The sequence below is a fragment of the Setaria italica genome, chromosome VI (genome assembly GCF_000263155.2).
Source record: "Setaria italica strain Yugu1 chromosome VI, Setaria_italica_v2.0, whole genome shotgun sequence".
Taxonomy (NCBI): Eukaryota; Viridiplantae; Streptophyta; class Magnoliopsida; order Poales; family Poaceae; genus Setaria; species Setaria italica.
The window spans coordinates 33,902,307-33,919,541 of record NC_028455.1 but is presented as its reverse complement, the minus strand read 5'-3'; the positions used below and the strand labels follow the sequence as shown (position 1 = coordinate 33,919,541).

Sequence of the window (17,235 nt, the reverse complement as noted above, 5' to 3'; positions counted from 1 at the left end):
AGCTAGAACAAACCGGTTAGGAAACATGGAACTTAGCGGTACTTGAATTGGTGCCTAAAGGCTGGACCTGAACAAACTAGGGCTGGGTCGAACTCGAGCCGGTCTGGCAAAAAGTCTGGTTTCTTTTGAGCCTAAAATCTTTGCCCAAACCCGCCCATTAACTCCATCAGGCTAACAAAGTTGGGATACATCATTTTTAGTGCAAATATAATTGATTTTAATATTTAGTTTTTTTTGCCGCCAAAATCAGCACCAAGCCCTAAATGAGTGTTGGGCTGGACCTAGCGTGTCGGGCTTGGGCCGGGCTAGGCCTCTTTTGCTCAGGTATAAGATACTAGCTAGGAGAAAATGGAAAGAAACTCTAATACAAACATGAATCAAGGAGCTAGATTTTTTTATAATTGTATTAAGTATATAGGAATTTTTTTAAGAAACAATAATATATAATCAGGGCTAAAGACTTAACATCCACAAAACCTTATATTATATTTTGCTATTTGGGTCATGCCGTTACGTGCACCTGAACCACCAATAGATGGCATATTGTCATATTTTTAACACGGTTTTCTCTCACTTCTCATTTTACTTAGAACTATTTGGTTTTACATGTATCTATATCAGGTTGGCGTGAGCTAAGTGCTCTAGTATCTGTTAAAACAAATATAGGTTACTTTCTTCAATGTTACAAATATCTAATGATTGCTAGCTTTTGAAATTTATCAAGAAAAACATGTAATTAGCTAGGGCTTTTAATCATGACAAGTTGATATAATCTACTTCTTAATGGTGCAGTGCATGGTAATACGGGCGTGTATATATCCTGTAAAAATGCACCAAATATGGAGGTTAAGAGGATGCAAGTTTGCAAAATTCTCAAAAGAGTGTTAAAGAGGGTATGAACAATAATGTCAAAATTTTCAAAACAGCTCAGGGGACAACTCGATTTTGTTGGATATAAATGAAAAAGATTAGTCATCCATTCTTCAAGCTAGAACTGTTGTATTACTTTTCTGAAAATATGAAGAAATTATTTTCTTTCATGATATATATATATATATATATATTGTGTACTCTGAAATTAAATCTCCAATATAGAAACATCATCTCAGAATGACAACACATTGAGATTTGTTTTGTTCAGATTGTGGTATTGGGCTCCAGTCACACACCATATAGATGCACGTGTACTCCTTTTGTTTTAGGGAATACGCTTACTCCTTCTGAATCCTCTGCCTGATTTCATCCCTGCCAGAAGATTGTGCACGATCCACACATGTTCTTCATTCTTTGTGGCTGCTTATGTGTGGCATGTTCATCTCCAACTCTATTTTTTATTACCATGCTAGTTCGGTTCTACTACGCTATGTTTTGTCCTGTCTTTCTACAAATAAACTGCACAACCAAAGCTATGGTAATCCTTTCTGCTTCTGATTGGCAAGTGAAAAAAAAAACTTTCGCTTGACCCATTTTTCACTTGAGACAATGCAAATAAAAAAAGGGGGTCATTGAGTGTGCTACATCTAATTTTCTGGAAAATAAATCATTGGGTTTGTAATTTAGGATCACACATTTTGCCTATGGATCTTTCTATGCAGATACAAGGTTATACATCTTTCTACAAATACATATCACACACCAAAACTTGTGATACCAGCCCCTTTCTACTTCTGATGCCAGTGAAAACCCCATACACCAAAACTTGTGATACCCCTTTCTACTTTAGTTGGGTGGAGTGCCTGCTTACCATGGCATGCATGACCATCTATTCTGAGTGGAGATAGCTAGGGGAGAGAAAGACAAACAGCTACTTCCCCCAAAACTGTAAGAGAGAAAAAATCTACTGCAAGAAAGTGGAATTGGATGCACCCATTGTATGACAGTAGTACGACCAGCTGGTACATCCATGCACACCATCTCTTTTCTCACCAATGCATCATTCCAGTGGGTTGATGAATGGATCATGCGGCTAGGAAGAAAAGTGCATCGAACTGGACAGCACCCATATGGCCATATCAACACGCCAGCAGCCAATCAAAACAGCCAGGGCTCCGCTATAAAAACCTAGCAAATCCCCGGCTCCAAACCACACACACATCAGCAGCCGCAGCATCACCTAACGCAGTAGCGAGAGCTCCTCGTGGAGGGAGGTAGGAAAGGGCCCTAGCAAGCCGGCCGCCGCCGTCGAGCTAGACCTCACTCTTCTTCCTCCCTCTCTCCCCGTCGTCGTCTGCAATGGCAGGAGGGCTCCTCCACATGGCTCACCCGGCGATCACCCTCTCCGGCGTCGCAGGTAAACGTCGGCGACCGACGCCGTCGTCCGGCAGCCATGCATGTCTTTCGCCCTTAGCTTGCTTCGTGTTGCGTTCATCTGCCCGTGCATATGTGGCCTTCTCCCTCCTGCTTTCGTTCTCATGAGATCTTCACATCACCTTTATTTTGTGGTTCTTCATTCTGATGCCGTCGTACGTGCGTTCTTTTGTCCGTGTCCTGCTAGATTTTTTGTGCACCTGGCCGACATGACGGCCTTTTCCATCAAAATCTTCTTTCGTTGCGAACATGCTAGTCCTCTTCCTTTTCGTTTTGTGCCATTGCACTGTAGAGCACAAACCTTTCTGTGTTCTAGAGACGTGCATGCGGCTCACACAGGACAACAGACAGTCTTGTCGATCGATTGATGCAATAGCTTTCATCTTTTTCAGTTATACTACTACATCTTCTTCTTTAACTTTCAGCACACACACCTTTTGTTCTTTAGCAGAGATCACTGTCACAGATCATAGCCCTAGTGTTAGTAGCCTCTCCAAAACCTAACACCTTCTGTTCCTAGCTACATCACACACGCTTGCATGGCCTATCAACTTTTCAACTGAAGAATGAATGGTAGGAGTGCCCTACCACATGTTTCTTGGAAGCACACTCCAGTGTAGTATTGTGCATTCATCAGCCACGAATTAAGAATGCCAACAGCCCACCACGCACTGTCTGAGAACCAGTACTAAATGTGCTCTATCCTTCTTGAAATGGCGATCGGTTGAGCAGTGACGAAGGCGTGTGTCTTCAACCTTTGCCACATTTGCATTTTCCTTAACCTAATAACCAACGCACTTTTTCTAGCTCAATTCGACGCATTGCAACTTGTGTGCATCCGTGGTGAAGAATATCTTCTGAAAATGTCACTGACGTGTTCCTTTTTTTTCTGCAGGGAACATCATCTCCTTCCTGGTGTTCCTCGCACCAGTGTGAGTAGTAATCTTTTTCTGTCCTCGCGATCACTTAACTTTCCCCATCGTCGTCATCGACGTAGTCATTCGTTTCAGACTTGATTTCATGCGATCTTTGAGTGACTGACTGAGCAATGGATCTTTGGACGTGCAGGACGACGTTCCTGCAGGTGTACCGGAAGAAGACGACGGGCGGGTTCAGCTCGGTGCCGTACGTGGTGGCGCTCTTCAGCTCGGTGCTGTGGATCTTCTACGCGCTGGTGAAGACCAACTCGAGGCCGCTGCTGACCATCAACGCCTTCGGGTGCGGCGTGGAGCTGGCCTACATCGTCTTCTACCTCGCGTACGCGCCCCGGAAGGCGAGGCTGAGGACCCTGGCCTACTTCTTCCTGATGGACGTGGGGGCGTTCGGGCTCATCGTCGTCGTCACCCTCTTCGGCGTCCGCAAGCACCTCCAGGTGAAGTTCCTCGGCAGCGTGTGCCTGGCCTTCTCCATGGCCGTCTTCGTGGCGCCGCTCAGCATCATCGTCAAGGTGGTGAAGACCAAGAGCGTGGAGTTCCTGCCCATCAGCCTCTCCTTCTGCCTCACCCTCAGCGCCGTCGCCTGGTTCTGCTACGGCCTCTTCACCAAGGACCCCTTCGTCATGGTAATCACTTGATCGAGCTCCAGACGAGCATCTATCAGCTGATCGATGAGATCGATCGACATGGATCATCGATCTGATGAGCTCTCCTGTACATGTGTGCATCGCAGTACCCGAACGTGGGCGGCTTCTTCTTCAGCTGCGTGCAGATGGGTCTCTACTTCTGGTACCGCAAGCCCCGGGCCACGAACGCCGTGCTGCCGACGACCGGCGACGGCGGAGCGGCGGCTCCGTCGGTGCAGGTGCAGGGGCAGGTGATCGAGCTGGCCCCCAACACCATCGCCATCCTGTCCGTGAGCCCCATCCCCATCGTGGGCGTGCACAAGATCGAGGTCGTGGACGGCCAGCACAAGGACGCCGCCGTCGCCGCCGAGGCCTGCAGGATGGCCGCCGCCAACCCCGAGGGCCCGCCGCCGCAGGTCATCGAGATCGTCCCCGCCGCATGACGACTTCGGTCGGTCGATCCATCGACCAAATTAAACAAGGCGCCGAGCAGCAGAAGCAGCGAACTAGAGTCTGATCTTGCAGGAAGCATATATGTATCGTGGATTATATATCTACGGGTGTTGTGCCGTCGTACGTCGGTCGATTAGTTATTGGTCGTTTTTAGTTGGTTGTTAATTGTTGGATTATTGTCGTCTCGTGTGTGTGAGTGATTAGTTGCCCTTGGATGTCAGATCACCAATAATCAAGTTGTGTGGTAGCGTGTAGCTGCTATGTTTGCGTGTGGTCTAGTAGTAGTAGCTAGGTTGCAGTCTTATGGCCTGGTCCTGATCTCTCTGGTGTAGGTAGTGCTTGCTCCGGAGACCCATGCATGAGATTGTAACAGGGCATCTGTTTTAGTTTAACGTATTCTTTGTGTGCTGTGAACGTGCTGTCTCTAGCTTGTAGCTACATCAGTGTCGTGGTTGATATACGTGTGGCTTGTCTTGTCCTCGTCATGACCAGGACAGTTGAAGTAGTCATCATCTATCAAGGACAAGAAACTGGATCGCTCCATCCTATATTACTATTTCTTTTGATTTTCTATTAGTTTTTCTAGATACATAGCTTTTGCTTATACGTATCTAGATATAGCATGTATGTATCTAGATGCATAGCAAAGTTCATGTATCTAGAAAAACTAAAACGAATAATAATTTGGAATGGAGGGAGTAGTATATAAACAAATCTTATTAAAATGGGAAAGGAGAACTGAAGGGCATGCAGATAAAAGGTTGAAAATGGAAGACACAGTAGTAGAGGCCGGGGGAAATGATCAGTTCGAACTAATTTTATACTACATCTCTATTGGTGTATATAATTGTTAATCAGTTGAAATAAACTTGAAGCTTGGCGGAAACAATGCAAGTGGTAGATTGGAGAATCATATATCCAGGGGATCGATGGCTGCTGTAGCTAACGCATAAGGAGGAGGAGGAGTATCGTGCACCGGGGATGATATGCAGTGTCCACTGTCGTCAGCACGGGATGAAGCAACGGCGGCGGCATGATGGAGCGGCCGATCGTTTCACCCGCCGATTGCCCCCCTTGTTAGCTACTTAGGTGGCTTTTCGTTCGTCGTTTTGATTTTTCTAATTTTATAAATATTATTATGCATTAGACATTATATCTAGATGTATTATTCTATGCACCTACTCAGTCATGACGGTCCCAGCCACCAGCATTATTCTAGCCTTCTCTGGTTTTGGACCTGCGTTCCCTCCTCCTCCTCCAATCTAGAGGGTGTTTGGATCCTTAGCCCGGGTCACATCGGATGTTTGGATGCCAATTAGGAGGATTAAACATAGGCTAATGATAAAATTGCATAAATAAAAGTTAATTCGCTAGACGAATTCATTAAGACTAATTAGTTCACGATTACCACATGTGATGTTACAGTAAACATGTGCTAATCATGAATTAATTAGGTTTAATGGATTCATCTCGCGAATTAACTCTTATTTATACAATTATTTTTATTATTAATCTATATTTAATTCTCCTAGTTGATGATGCGATCCTTACTAAACTTAGATCCAAACACCCCTCGGTCCTCCCACACAACCCACCTGATGAGCTCAGCAGTCAATTTCCAACACGTCATGCCAAGCTGGCACGCAACACAAAATACATCATCAGTCTGCTTGCTTACCGAATACTCCGTAGCTTCCATTTTTTTCTGGTCGATCGATCGATCTTCAGCTGCTGGTTCTGCTTCGGCTGCTCGGCTCCAGCCCGTAGCCCAACTAGCTGCAGCCAAATAATATTTTCTCAGGCTCATTTTGTGCCGTAAAAAAAAATGCAGTGGAACCATTGCCCGTTGCTGGCTGCAGCCCCCGTAGCAGCTGCTGGTTTGCTGGAGCCAGCTGTTCACTTTTGTAGCTTAGTAGTAGCTTGTGACTGGCACAAGCCATAACCTAGTAGTGTACTAGGGAATGAAACTTCAGTAATTTCAGTACAACACCTGAAAGAATGCCACTGGCATATGGTGTTTGGGCTCTTCTTTTTCTGCAGGAAACATCGTATCTTTCGTGGTGTTCCTCGCACCAGTGCAAGTCCGTCCTCACTGTCCTAATCGATCATCGCTTTGGGTCGGTCGATCACGTTTCCGGCGATGGTTTGGTTACTCATATTTATTTTTAACACCCGTCACATCGAATATTTAGATACTAATTAGAAGTATTAAACGTAGATTATTTACAAAACACATTACATAAGTGGAGGCTAAACGACGAGACGAATCTATTAAGTCTAATTAGTCCATGATTTGACAATGTGTTGCTACAATAAATATTTGTTAATGATGGATTAATTAGGTTTAATAGGGTTGTCTCGCCGTTTAGCCTTCACTTATGTAATGTATTTTGTAAATGGTCTACGTTTAATACTGCTAATTAGTATTTAAATATTTAATGTGACATGTACTTAAAAATAAGCAAGGAACCAAACATTCCTCCATCTTATTGCCCCATGACTGACTGATGGATGTATGCATGTCGCGGACACCGGACAGGGATGGCAGTTCCGACAACTTTCTGTCTTCGCCACAGCTTGACGGCTGACGGCTCCACGCCCAACGAATTGCTAGTAGATACCTACAGGATCATGGATCCGGCTTCCCCACGTGGACCTATTGCTTTCCATCACTCTGTTATTCGTTTTCAAAATGTTTCCTTAAATTTCTGGGTTTTTTCAACGGAGGAGACGAAATTCCCATCTTTTTTTCTTTTTTCACCCTTTCGGGAAGGTGTCTTACGTGGAACTGCACTTCATCATGGCATGACTGCTTCCATTCATAGCTACGTAAGTGTCTACTTTATTGCTTAAGGTCTTGTTGAATGCAAAAAATCGTACGAAAGAGATACGAGTGAGATGGTAAAATAGAGGATTGCAGAACACAAGGATTCTATAGGAATGGGTGTAAACTAGCATCTATTTATTTGATTTAGCTGTTAGCTTCATTTTACTTTTTTTTCATCAGCCTGACATCAGCAAGCTAGAGCGGCAACCACCACGTACAGCACAGCAGCAGAGACGGCAGCACAAACGATGGAGAGCCGACGACGGAGCAGGCAGCAGGAAGGCCTGCACCTCTCGGCTGGCATTCATTCACAGCCAGGATTCAAGGGGCAGGGGCAGGGGCACCGGGAGGCCCGTCGGCGGCTTCTTCACGGCGAGCTGCTCATGCTGCCTTGCCATATCGAACCTGTCCACCACCAGCACGCGCTGCGCTTCGCAGTCTCGCCGACCGGCTCGCCGCACCCCGCGTCGTGGCGTCAAACCGCGCCGCCGCGACGGCGTCGGCAACGCCGCTGCAGATTGTCAAAAAAATTTCAAACGAACTGCAGATTGTCAACCGCACCTTCTCCCGACGAAGCTGGAACACGTTGTGAGCTACTCTGGCACCAGGAGTGCTGCCGGCAGAGGCTTGGACGGCATCGCCGTCGCCAAAGATGCCGGCCAGTCGGACCCTATGCCTAGGGGGTGGACGGTAAATGAAATACCGTCCACCCCTAGGCCTATACCGGACGTTGGATTGGGCGTGGGTGGCCGAGATTGGCGCGGATAGCGGTGAGGTAGCGAGGTGCCTGTCTTTTTTGTTTTTTTAGCTTTTTTGAAACATTCTCACAAATACGTCCTAGCGGAACTATTTCAAAATCTGGACCCTTAACTTGGTGCCATCCACGCTGACGCCAAGCTTACATGTCTCGGCGCCAGCCATCCTAGCGCCAAGATCCATGCGCAGCTGCTGACGCGGATGCCGACGTGGTGGGGGCTTAGCGCCATCCATCATGGTGCCAAGCCTTGGTGCCGTAGATCTTGACACCGAGCAATTTACCCCTGCATCTTCATGTTTCGAACTAAACAAGTATAATTATTTCGAGGAGTATGCAACAAACTACGCTGCGGTTCAACTGGTTAGGATGTGGGCTTCGAACTCATGTCTCTAGGATAAGAAGCTCACATCCTAATCAATTGAACCGCAGTGTAGTTTGTTGCACACTCCTCGGAATAATTATACTTGTTTAGTTCGAAACGTGAAGAGGCACGGAGTAAATTGCTCGCCGCCAAGATCTACGGTGCCAAGCCCCCGCCGCGTCAGCATCTGCATCAGCAGCTGCGCATGGACCTTGACACCAGGATGGCTAGCGCCGAGACGTGTAAGCTTGGCGCCAGCGTGGATGACGCCAAGCTAAGGGTTCAGATTTTGAAATGGTTCCGCTAGGGGTGTATTTGTGAGAATCTTTCAAAAAAGAGCTAAAAAATAAAAAAGACATGCAAGGTGCCAAGGCCTCCCCGCCTTCCCCGCACGCTATAGCTATATGTCGCATACGTGACAAAATAGTAGTGTCGCCTTCTACGGCGGCGGCGGGGTGACGGGATGGCGCAGCGCGTTTCGCCGACGACCACCCAGGTTATGGTTTTCGGGTTTTGAGCTGTCGGGGGAGGTTCATGGCCGCCGACCTTCAGAAAGGGGGTGGGGGTAGGGAGGTACAACGGCGGAGGCAGGTTGCAAGGCGGTGGGGACGCCGCCGGCTGGGGGCGGCAGGTGGACAGCTAGTGGGCTAGGGACGGGCGGGGGCAAGCGTTGGAGGTGAGCTCCCCGGCGGAGCCGGGTTAGGGCGGCGGAGGGTGGTGGCGGCGGATTCGGCGGCGCAAGCCACCGGCAATGGTGGAGGACAGCGGCGCAGGGGCGAATGGAGGAGAGAGAGGGGTAGCGTGGGGTTGAGGAGAAGACAGGGCAGCGGGAGGCGGCAGCGGGTCCAGCAGTGAGAGCCGTTGGAGCTGAGGAGGACGGCGGCGCGGGGGACGGGCCGCGTGCGCTCGCTGGCGACGCATAAACGCGCCCTTCCCCGCGCGACATCACTTGCGGTTCCCCTCCACGACGGGCTGGGCTGTCATGCGCCGCGGCGGCAGCGCCGGCAAGAACCGCCGCCCATGTATGGCAGAGTCAGGGAGCGTCGTATACTGCTGTGTGCCGGCGTCCACGGCGTGGATGTTGGCACAATTGAACGGCTCCGAGGTCAGGTGTGCCGACACTGCATGGAGATTTCCGTCGACTCGCCGGCCGCAGCCATGGACGACGACGGCGGCGCGTCGCCGGCGTCGGCCAAGCTCCTCGCCAAAGTGCTCCGCGAGATCGATCGCCCGCAGCCAGGCCGGCGCCGCCGAGTTCGTTGGCTTCCACGCCGTGTGCATGTTCACCTCCTTGCTTCTTGCCGGGTTCGTCTGGACGTCGACGCGCTCCCGGCCGCTCGCCGTTTCAGCGTCATAGGCTTTTGGAATCAGCATTTACAGGTAATGTCTTGCCGGCCGCTCGTCTGGATGCCTTGCCACGAAGTAGGCGCACCCGCCGCCCACCTCCCCACCGGCGAACTCTGGAGCGTCGACGGCTAAACTGCTCCCCCAGCAGAGGAACAAGCACACACGTTCGATGCCACGGCTGCGCTCTCTCGCCACCGTACCCACCGAGGAGCCCTCCCGTCGCCGCCCACTTCCAGCGCGTGAACGGCGAGGGGGCCGGACGAGCACAGCGCCGCGGCGCGGCACCTCGCCGCCCGCGCCGTGGCGTCAAACCGCGTCGCCGCGACGGCGTCGGCCATGCTGATGCAGACAGTCAATCGCCCCTTCTTCCTGCAAAGCTGGAACACGTCGCAAACTATCCTCTGACCCTAGGACTGCTGGCGGCGGAGGCCAGGGCGGCGCGGCCGTCGCCAATGTCGCCGCCCCGTCGGACCCTGGGGGTGGACGGCATGTCGTCTACCGTCCGGGGTGATGGTGCCACAGCGTCTTTCTGGCAGTCGAGCTGGCTACAAGGTAGAGCGCCAATCGACGAGGGGACTATGGCGTATGTCTACAGTGGAGAAGATGGCTGAATTTGTGATTCTATGGGACCTAGTACAGTAGGTTCCTCTGCTGTCTGACAGGCCGGATGAGATAGCTTGGAGGTGGACAGCGGATGGAACCTATACTTCAAAGTCATCTTATCTGGCTCAATTCAATGGGTCTTACAGTACCTTTCAAGGAGATTAAATTTGGAGAGCGCACACTGAAGGAAAGCACAAGTTCTTTGCATGGTTGCTGGTGCAAAGCAAGCTTCTTACTGCTGATAAATTGCTAGCAAGGAACTGGCCCTGTCATCGAACCTGCAGTTTGTGTGATCAAGATTTTGAAACTGCCGCTCACTTATGTCTGTACTGTGTGTTTGCGAAGGAGATATGGCTGCTCATGAGTAACTGGTCTCAAGGATTGATACAGAATTTGGATTGCCTATCAACGAAGAAGCCATGTGGTGATTACAACGGAATTGAAGCACAAGTTACAGCGATTCCTTATTAATTTTGCCACAGCAAGAGTTGGACACGGCAGTCAGCAGTTTCCATGACAAACGCCTATAAGTATCGATCGATCTACCCAGTAACGCGCAACGACGTCTCGTGTGTGTTTCTGAAATCACCGGCAAAATCCAAGTCGTCGTCAACGTCGGACGGCACGATGCCACGGCCGTCGACACGCCGGCCGCAGCCATGGACGACGGCGGCGGCGCGTCACCGCCGTGGGCCAAGCTCCCCGCCAAAGCGCTCCTCGAGATCTGCCACCGCCTGCCCTGCGCCATCGAGGCCGTACGCTTCCAAGTCGTGTGCAGGGCGCGGCGCGAGTCCCTGCTCTCCGCGTGACGCTGACGCGCTCCCGGGCCAGAGAGCATGTTAGCACAGTATAATCTTGGCTAGTGATCTTTTGCTATTATTAGTTGCTCCCTCGTTTTAGCTTTTTTTTCTAGGTACATAGTTTTACTATGTATCTAAACATAGTGTATATCTATATACATAGAAAAATTATGAACATAGAATGTCAAAATGATCTATAATTTGGGACGAAGGGAGTACATTGTATGAGGAAACGACGTGAGCTGTGTGGGCCGCATAGCCAAAATTAAGTCGTGTTGTTCTTTGTGTGCGCGCGCATCGACCACCAGAAAGAGTCGGCTTTGCCATTGATGCATGTGATCCCTAGTCTACAATTTTGATCGAGATCTACAATCTTCGTCGAGATCTATAATTTTCATACAAAATTCATCTCTATGTGACTTCATATGAAATTTTATACTTCTTTTCATGCGTGCTCTGCATGAAGGGGACGTACCACCAATTCAATTGGCGATAAGGGCGATAATTAACTTGGCAAAATCTAAATATTTTTAGATCTTGACAATACTTTTTTTTGAAAAAACAAAATATAAAAGGCCCAAGTCAAAAGGAAAGGGAATGGACTCCCAAGTCAAAACCATGCCTTAACTTTCTCTAAATAATTGAAGTACTCCCACCATCCTATAATATAGCTATATTTAGACTTTTTCAAAATCAAATCTCTTCAATTTTAACTATAAATAGTGAAATAATCATAGAGACTAATAACCCTAATATAAAAATGGTATCAGTAGATATATCGTGAAACCAACTATTATAATATGTAACCTTTCCTATTCCAAATAAATTATTTTTAGAGATATTTTTTGTCAAAGTTTAAAAATTTTGACTTTAAAAATATCTAAACGTAGCTATATTCTAGGATGAAGAGAGTAGTAGATAGGACGGAGGGAGTAGTAATGTCACAGTAAATGTAGTGTACTCGGTACTCCGAATCCGTGGTCCTCGTTTCTTCTTCTCTCGTGCAATTATGCATTCCACTGTCCGTTGATATGTAAACTACTCATGCATGATCAAGACATGCACAAATCCAGGTGTTAAACCCTCGGGCACTGCATGTCAATTCTGCGTAGTCTAGTGATTTTGTTGGCAAATCTAGGCACAAGCTGACAAACCAACCGGCAAAGCAAAATCTTGATCTCGAAGTTGATGTCTTAAAGTAAACCTCTGCTGTCCACGCCGAGAGTATAGCTGCTCTAGCTGAGTCAGCTTGCAACCAATAATCATGTTGCATCAGTGTAGACCAACTGCATAATTGCCATGAAGTCATTGGTGCGCCTGAGTTGACAATGGGCGATGGATGGACTCTGGTTTTGCAGTAGCACAAAAAAATTTCCAATCCTGCACCTCGTTTCGGACATATTGCAATCAGAAGGCAGTGCAAGGACGCAAGGTCCAGATTAAAAGAATCTAATCCTCCAATTTTTTATCATGGAGCAGCTGGAACACCAAAGTATCTCATCACCTGCTCCTAAATCTCAAATCTATCATCACACGGTTAGAGTCAAGACCTACATGGGTAGCACAGTATATACACACTGTGCAGTTGCAGCACTCTCCAGACCCTCTCCACAACACCAAACTTTAAATTTCCACTAATCCTCTCAATACACCACTACTATCTGTCTATCTTTTTGTGCCATCAACAAGCAAATCCGCAACAAATTAAGAACACTTTCAGAGTTCAGAGTGACACAAAAATGGATAAAATCAAGGCCTTGATGCATGGAGTCTGAACCTGAAGATTCCTCCCAACACGTTGGCAACCTTCACTAGATCAGTGCTACCACTCTCTCACAATCAATCTACTCTGCTGTGTGTTCCTACCTAGCCAAGCTAAAAGATTCTTGTGCAGTTGTGCGTGGATGAAAGAGATCAGAGCCATGAGGGCCCTGCTGGACCGGTGCCGGTCGTCCAAGAAGGTTCGCGGCCGGCCGCCGGAGGGCTGCCTGGCGGTGTACGTGGGCCCGGCGAGGGAGCGGTTCGTGGTCCGGGCCGAGTGCGTCAACCACCGCCTGTTCCGGGCGCTGCTGGAGGAGGCCGAGGAGGCGCGCGGGCCCTACGGCTACGCGGCGGACGGCCCGCTCGAGCTGCCCTGCGACGCCGCCGCGTTCGCGCGCGCCGTCGCGGCGATCGAGCGGGAGATGGCCGGCGAGAGGCGGACGGCGGTCGGGGGCGCCGGCGGTATCGTGTGGGCGGCGCAGCACCGGACGGTGGCGGTCGTTGTCGCCGGCGGCAGGCAGGTGATGACCGTGGGCTGACTTGAGTGATCGGCCGGGTGTGTCCTTGTCGTCAGAATTCCTGCGATGTTTAGAGTGTTTTTTTTTTTTGCGAATCCATGTTTAGAGTGTTTGACAGAAGTGTTGAAAGATGACAGGTATGCATGCATATGATCAGCTGTCGCGGCATCCAGATGTGTATAGCTTGTAACTTTTTGTTGCACTAGTTGTGTATTTTGCGACATGTTTGTTTTATGCTTTAATGTCCCATCGGCATGTCCCTAAAAGAAAAGATTGTACCGTTTCTTTGTAAGCGCCGGGGTCTTGGTCACATTCTCTCGGAGGTAATTTGGCTGACCAACGATTACGAAACAGGAAAACAGCAATCACCGGTTTTATACAGATTACACGCAGCAATCATCCAGTTTTATACAGATTACACGCAGCTATCATCCAGCAACACGAAAGAGCACATTGATCCACGGTACACCGTCCGTCTTGCTGTGAGGCTACACTCCTGAATTGGGGATTTCTGATCATGTTAGAACCCATGAAACAAAGACGAGTAGACGAGAGTGCCCGCTGCTGCTGCCGCACTCGTCCTTCAAGCTAAGTGATCCGTATGAGCAGAACCACCATTACAAACACGCAGGTCATCACAAGGATGAGCAGCCACTGGAAGCACGTCGTCTTGGAAGTCAGCGAGTAGACCTCCGCCGCTCGCGAGGTTGCGCGGCCGGTACTCGCCAAGCTATGCTCCACGGCCCTCTCGGTGGAATCAAGGATCTGCATCAGCAAAAATTTCAATTTTCTCAACAAGCACCCAACTGTAGGAGATCTTCGTTGCAGTATCACCCCAATAAACTTTATCCGCATAAAACCCAATGTTAAATACAACAGAAAGCTGTAAAGGACTGAATGAAAGAAACATACCTTCTCCGTCTCTTGCACAGATTGGTTCATCATAAGGCTACTTTCCTTCAGCTGGCGTGCTAACTCGACCATTTCATCAGTTAAATCTTCTTGCAGCTTCCTGTGCAGTAAGAAGATCGGGTAACAGTAAGAGAAAAAGAACACAGCCAGTGTATATTCATTTGATGACCTTGTGCAAGGCCAAAAAATTCAATGCATAGATCTTAAAACATTTGGGAGAAAATGAAGCTAATAGCCAAACATGGCACAGGTTATGGCTTCCAACAGAGCATCTCAGTCAATACAGTAAAATGAATGGACCCTGTAATGGTTTGCTTGGGTGCAATAGAGAAACTGTGGAAAAGAGCAACGAGGGGATTGAGCTGGAGACCCAGATATGTATGAAACTTAAGGAAAGTAGGATACCTGTGCTTCTCGATGTGAGCCTGAGCTTCTGCATCCAATTTGATAGGTGCACCGATATCTCCTTTCCTCTCCTGTTGGCTTGCACGAACCTCGACATGAGCTCTATTTAGTTTCTTCTGTTAGTTCAGTAGTTGTAACAGTAAGAAAAGGTGGACATCAATTTTAACTTACGCTGATCTCCTTCGCAATCCTGATGATAAAGATATTGGGCTTTCTGCCTTAGCTATTTCCTCAGAGATTTCTTCTTCTCTGCTTTCAACATCTGGCTTTTCATTTTCAGGCTGCACCAACAGTAATATAGAAATAAGAAGCGTAGCTAAAAGCTGTATGAGATAAAGGTTCAGCTAAAAAAGTTGACAACAACATCAGCCATAGTAGCTTTGAATCCTATGAAGAACCGGCAAATAAAATAAGAATGGTAAGGAGGAAAAATTGAATCGATGCAGTAATAACATACCACTGAAGCTGCTAGCCTGGCAGCAAGTGCTTCAATCTTTTCTGAATATTCAGAAAGCTTAGCTTTAGAAACACTGAAAAAGGACAAACTCATTAAAAACATGTTCTTCTACTCATGGAAAAAGTAAACATAAGCAGTAAATTGAAAGTTTTTAACACAGAGAGACGGTTGCTTTTCTGAACCAATAAGTAATACCACGGGACCAGATACATGTAAAAGGCAAGGCCAGTATCTCAAAGACTGTTATCATAAAAATGCAAATGACAGAAACTTATGACAGTTAACTTTGTATATGTTTTGGGAGATGCGAGATAGAACATATCTCTACAAAAAGACTGTCCAGATTTCAGAAACAGCATTTTAGTGAATCTGGAAGAAAAACATGCATTTGTGAAGTGTTGAACAAGGAGCTTTTCATGAAACAAGAAGGATTGTTCTGGAAGCTATGTTAGTGAACCCACTTGTATCCAGATTATAGGAAAGGTGGTGTAATTCTGAAAATGTTGTCCTTATTTGTGTCTTCTCACAGGCAGTCAGCCAAAGAATATGCCAGCAGGGTGCAGTCACTAATTAACAGCCAGAACTACCAGCACAGACGTCAAGATTCTAACGCAAATGCAAAAGATAGAAGGTTATACTGATGCACTGGTAAGATCTATGCATAAAAATTTTACAATGGACAGACAAATCTTAAAGTTTTTGTTTGGTACTGTCAAATGGCAACTGCTTTTCCATTTCCACTAAACTATAGATTTTTTTTACATGCATTAACTGGGTCACGGCCAGTATATCACTATATCAGTGTTCCAAAAAGCTCTCAGCCATCGCGGAAAAACGCACCTTGATATCCCTTCTGGTGTGGTCTCTGCTCCTAGCTGCTCCAATAGCTCCCTGGCTGTGGTAACATACTGCAATTGAATGGAAGCCAACAGTGTTTAGTATACAGTTCATTCAATCCATCAAAATGATAAAGCTTCAGATACCACATGCTGACACTGAAACAAACCAGAATGAGGTTGTATCTATTTCTTCTCTTCCTTCAAAGGAAGTTCAGAAAGACAGGTGTCCAGCAGAACCAATGCGGGATGGAAAATCTAGCTACCTAAGGAATTCGTATGAACAACGTGGACATACATGGACAAGCTTAGCCGGATTCTGCTGACGAGGAGCCGCCTCCAGCAGCCTTCTAAGGTTCACTTCCACCTTGTTGAGCCTCATGTCGAAGAAGTGACGAGCCTGACCTGGGGCATGAGGGGTCCAGCCAGACCACTGGAAATCTTAGCAAATTAATTGTGCTCGCGCCTTGGGTTATCAATTTTCCTCTCGCTGAAGAACAATCAAAGCACGGAGAGTCGGATTTGGCAGAAACAAAGAGATCCGGGAATAATCCGTCCAAGAAAGCCTAGGTGACTCACCAACAGCGGAAGGAACGGATCCCAAGTCTGGACGGGAGGGAAAGAGGAGGAAGGAGGCCTCTCCAGGTGGTGGAAGGAACCTTGATTGTTGTTACCGTCGCCGGCGTTGAGATCTCAAGCGGCGGTCGAATACGGAAGGTCAGGGAGAAGAAGAAACAGAGCAGGAGCGAATCGTTCCGTTCCGGCGCAGGGCTGTCAAACGAGCCGAGCTCGAGCGAGCCCAGCCCAGGTAGGCTAAGGGTGCGTTTGGTTTGGAGACGAGGTGGGATGGGTCGGTTCTGTCCCAGTTTTTTAGGATGGGATCGTCCCGACTCGTGTTTGGTTGACAAGAATGAGTTCGTCCCATTTTTTTGTTTGGTTGGAGGTACTCAAGTAGATGGGACGACCACCGTTTTCAGCTTCCGTTAGCTACCGTTAGTGGGCCCCACCTGTCATTGTCACGAGTACACCATCTTCCTCCGTGTGACAGCAGCCAGCCAGGGGAGCTCCGGCCGCGCTGCCTGCCTCGGACCCCGGCCGCGCCGCTGCCTCGGACCCCGGCCGCGCCGCCCGAGGACTTGCTCCCGCCGGCCTTGTGCCCCGGCCGCGCGGAGCTCAGGACCCAGCCGCGCCGGCCTCGTGCCCCAAGCACCGGCCGCGCCGCTTGGGGCGCTCGCCCCTCCAGCCCCGAGCCGCCGCCGGGCCCGGGATGCGCCGCCGACGGCTCTCCCTCACCCCTAGTTGGACGCGCCGCTCGTCGCCAGAGATCCCC

The 17,235-nt window shown here is 48.4% G+C and overlaps 3 protein-coding genes across 3 annotated transcripts; 2 read left to right on the top strand and 1 right to left on the bottom strand.

The window, feature by feature from the left end:
* The first annotated feature begins 2,093 nt into the window (after window positions 1-2,093).
* LOC101768594 (bidirectional sugar transporter SWEET11) lies at window positions 2,094-4,735 on the top strand. Its single transcript, XM_004973960.2, has 4 exons — window positions 2,094-2,290; window positions 3,203-3,239; window positions 3,376-3,868; window positions 3,976-4,735. Exons 1-4 carry the CDS (start codon window positions 2,233-2,235, stop codon window positions 4,309-4,311), a joined length of 924 nt encoding a protein of 307 aa, XP_004974017.1. The 5' UTR covers window positions 2,094-2,232; the 3' UTR covers window positions 4,312-4,735.
* An 8,203-nt stretch (window positions 4,736-12,938) lies between these two features.
* Window positions 12,939-13,316, top strand: LOC101768850 (auxin-responsive protein SAUR71). Its single transcript, XM_004974831.2, has one exon. It carries the CDS (start codon window positions 12,939-12,941, stop codon window positions 13,314-13,316), a length of 378 nt encoding a protein of 125 aa, XP_004974888.2.
* A 322-nt stretch (window positions 13,317-13,638) lies between these two features.
* LOC101768184 lies at window positions 13,639-16,271 on the bottom strand (the record flags this gene model as incomplete). Its single annotated transcript, XM_012846916.2, is given in 7 exon segments — window positions 13,639-14,060; window positions 14,208-14,307; window positions 14,613-14,714; window positions 14,784-14,893; window positions 15,070-15,142; window positions 15,910-15,977; window positions 16,204-16,271. Coding segments are annotated over 7 exon segments (698 nt in total), but the record flags the coding sequence as incomplete, so codon positions are not given.
* Between the last annotated feature and the right edge of the window lie 964 nt (window positions 16,272-17,235).

Excerpts from the sequence above, each read along its gene's own strand:
- LOC101768594 (XM_004973960.2), top strand. The coding sequence starts at position 2,233 with ATGGCAGGAGGGCTCCTCCACATGGCTCACCCGGCGATCACCCTCTCC. Across the intron at positions 2,291-3,202 it reads CACCCTCTCCGGCGTCGCAG|GGAACATCATCTCCTTCCTG; the intron begins GTAAACGTCGGC and ends TTTTTTCTGCAG. Across the intron at positions 3,240-3,375 it reads CTGGTGTTCCTCGCACCAGT|GACGACGTTCCTGCAGGTGT; the intron begins GTGAGTAGTAAT and ends TTGGACGTGCAG.
- LOC101768850 (XM_004974831.2), top strand. The coding sequence starts at position 12,939 with ATGAGGGCCCTGCTGGACCGGTGCCGGTCGTCCAAGAAGGTTCGCGGC.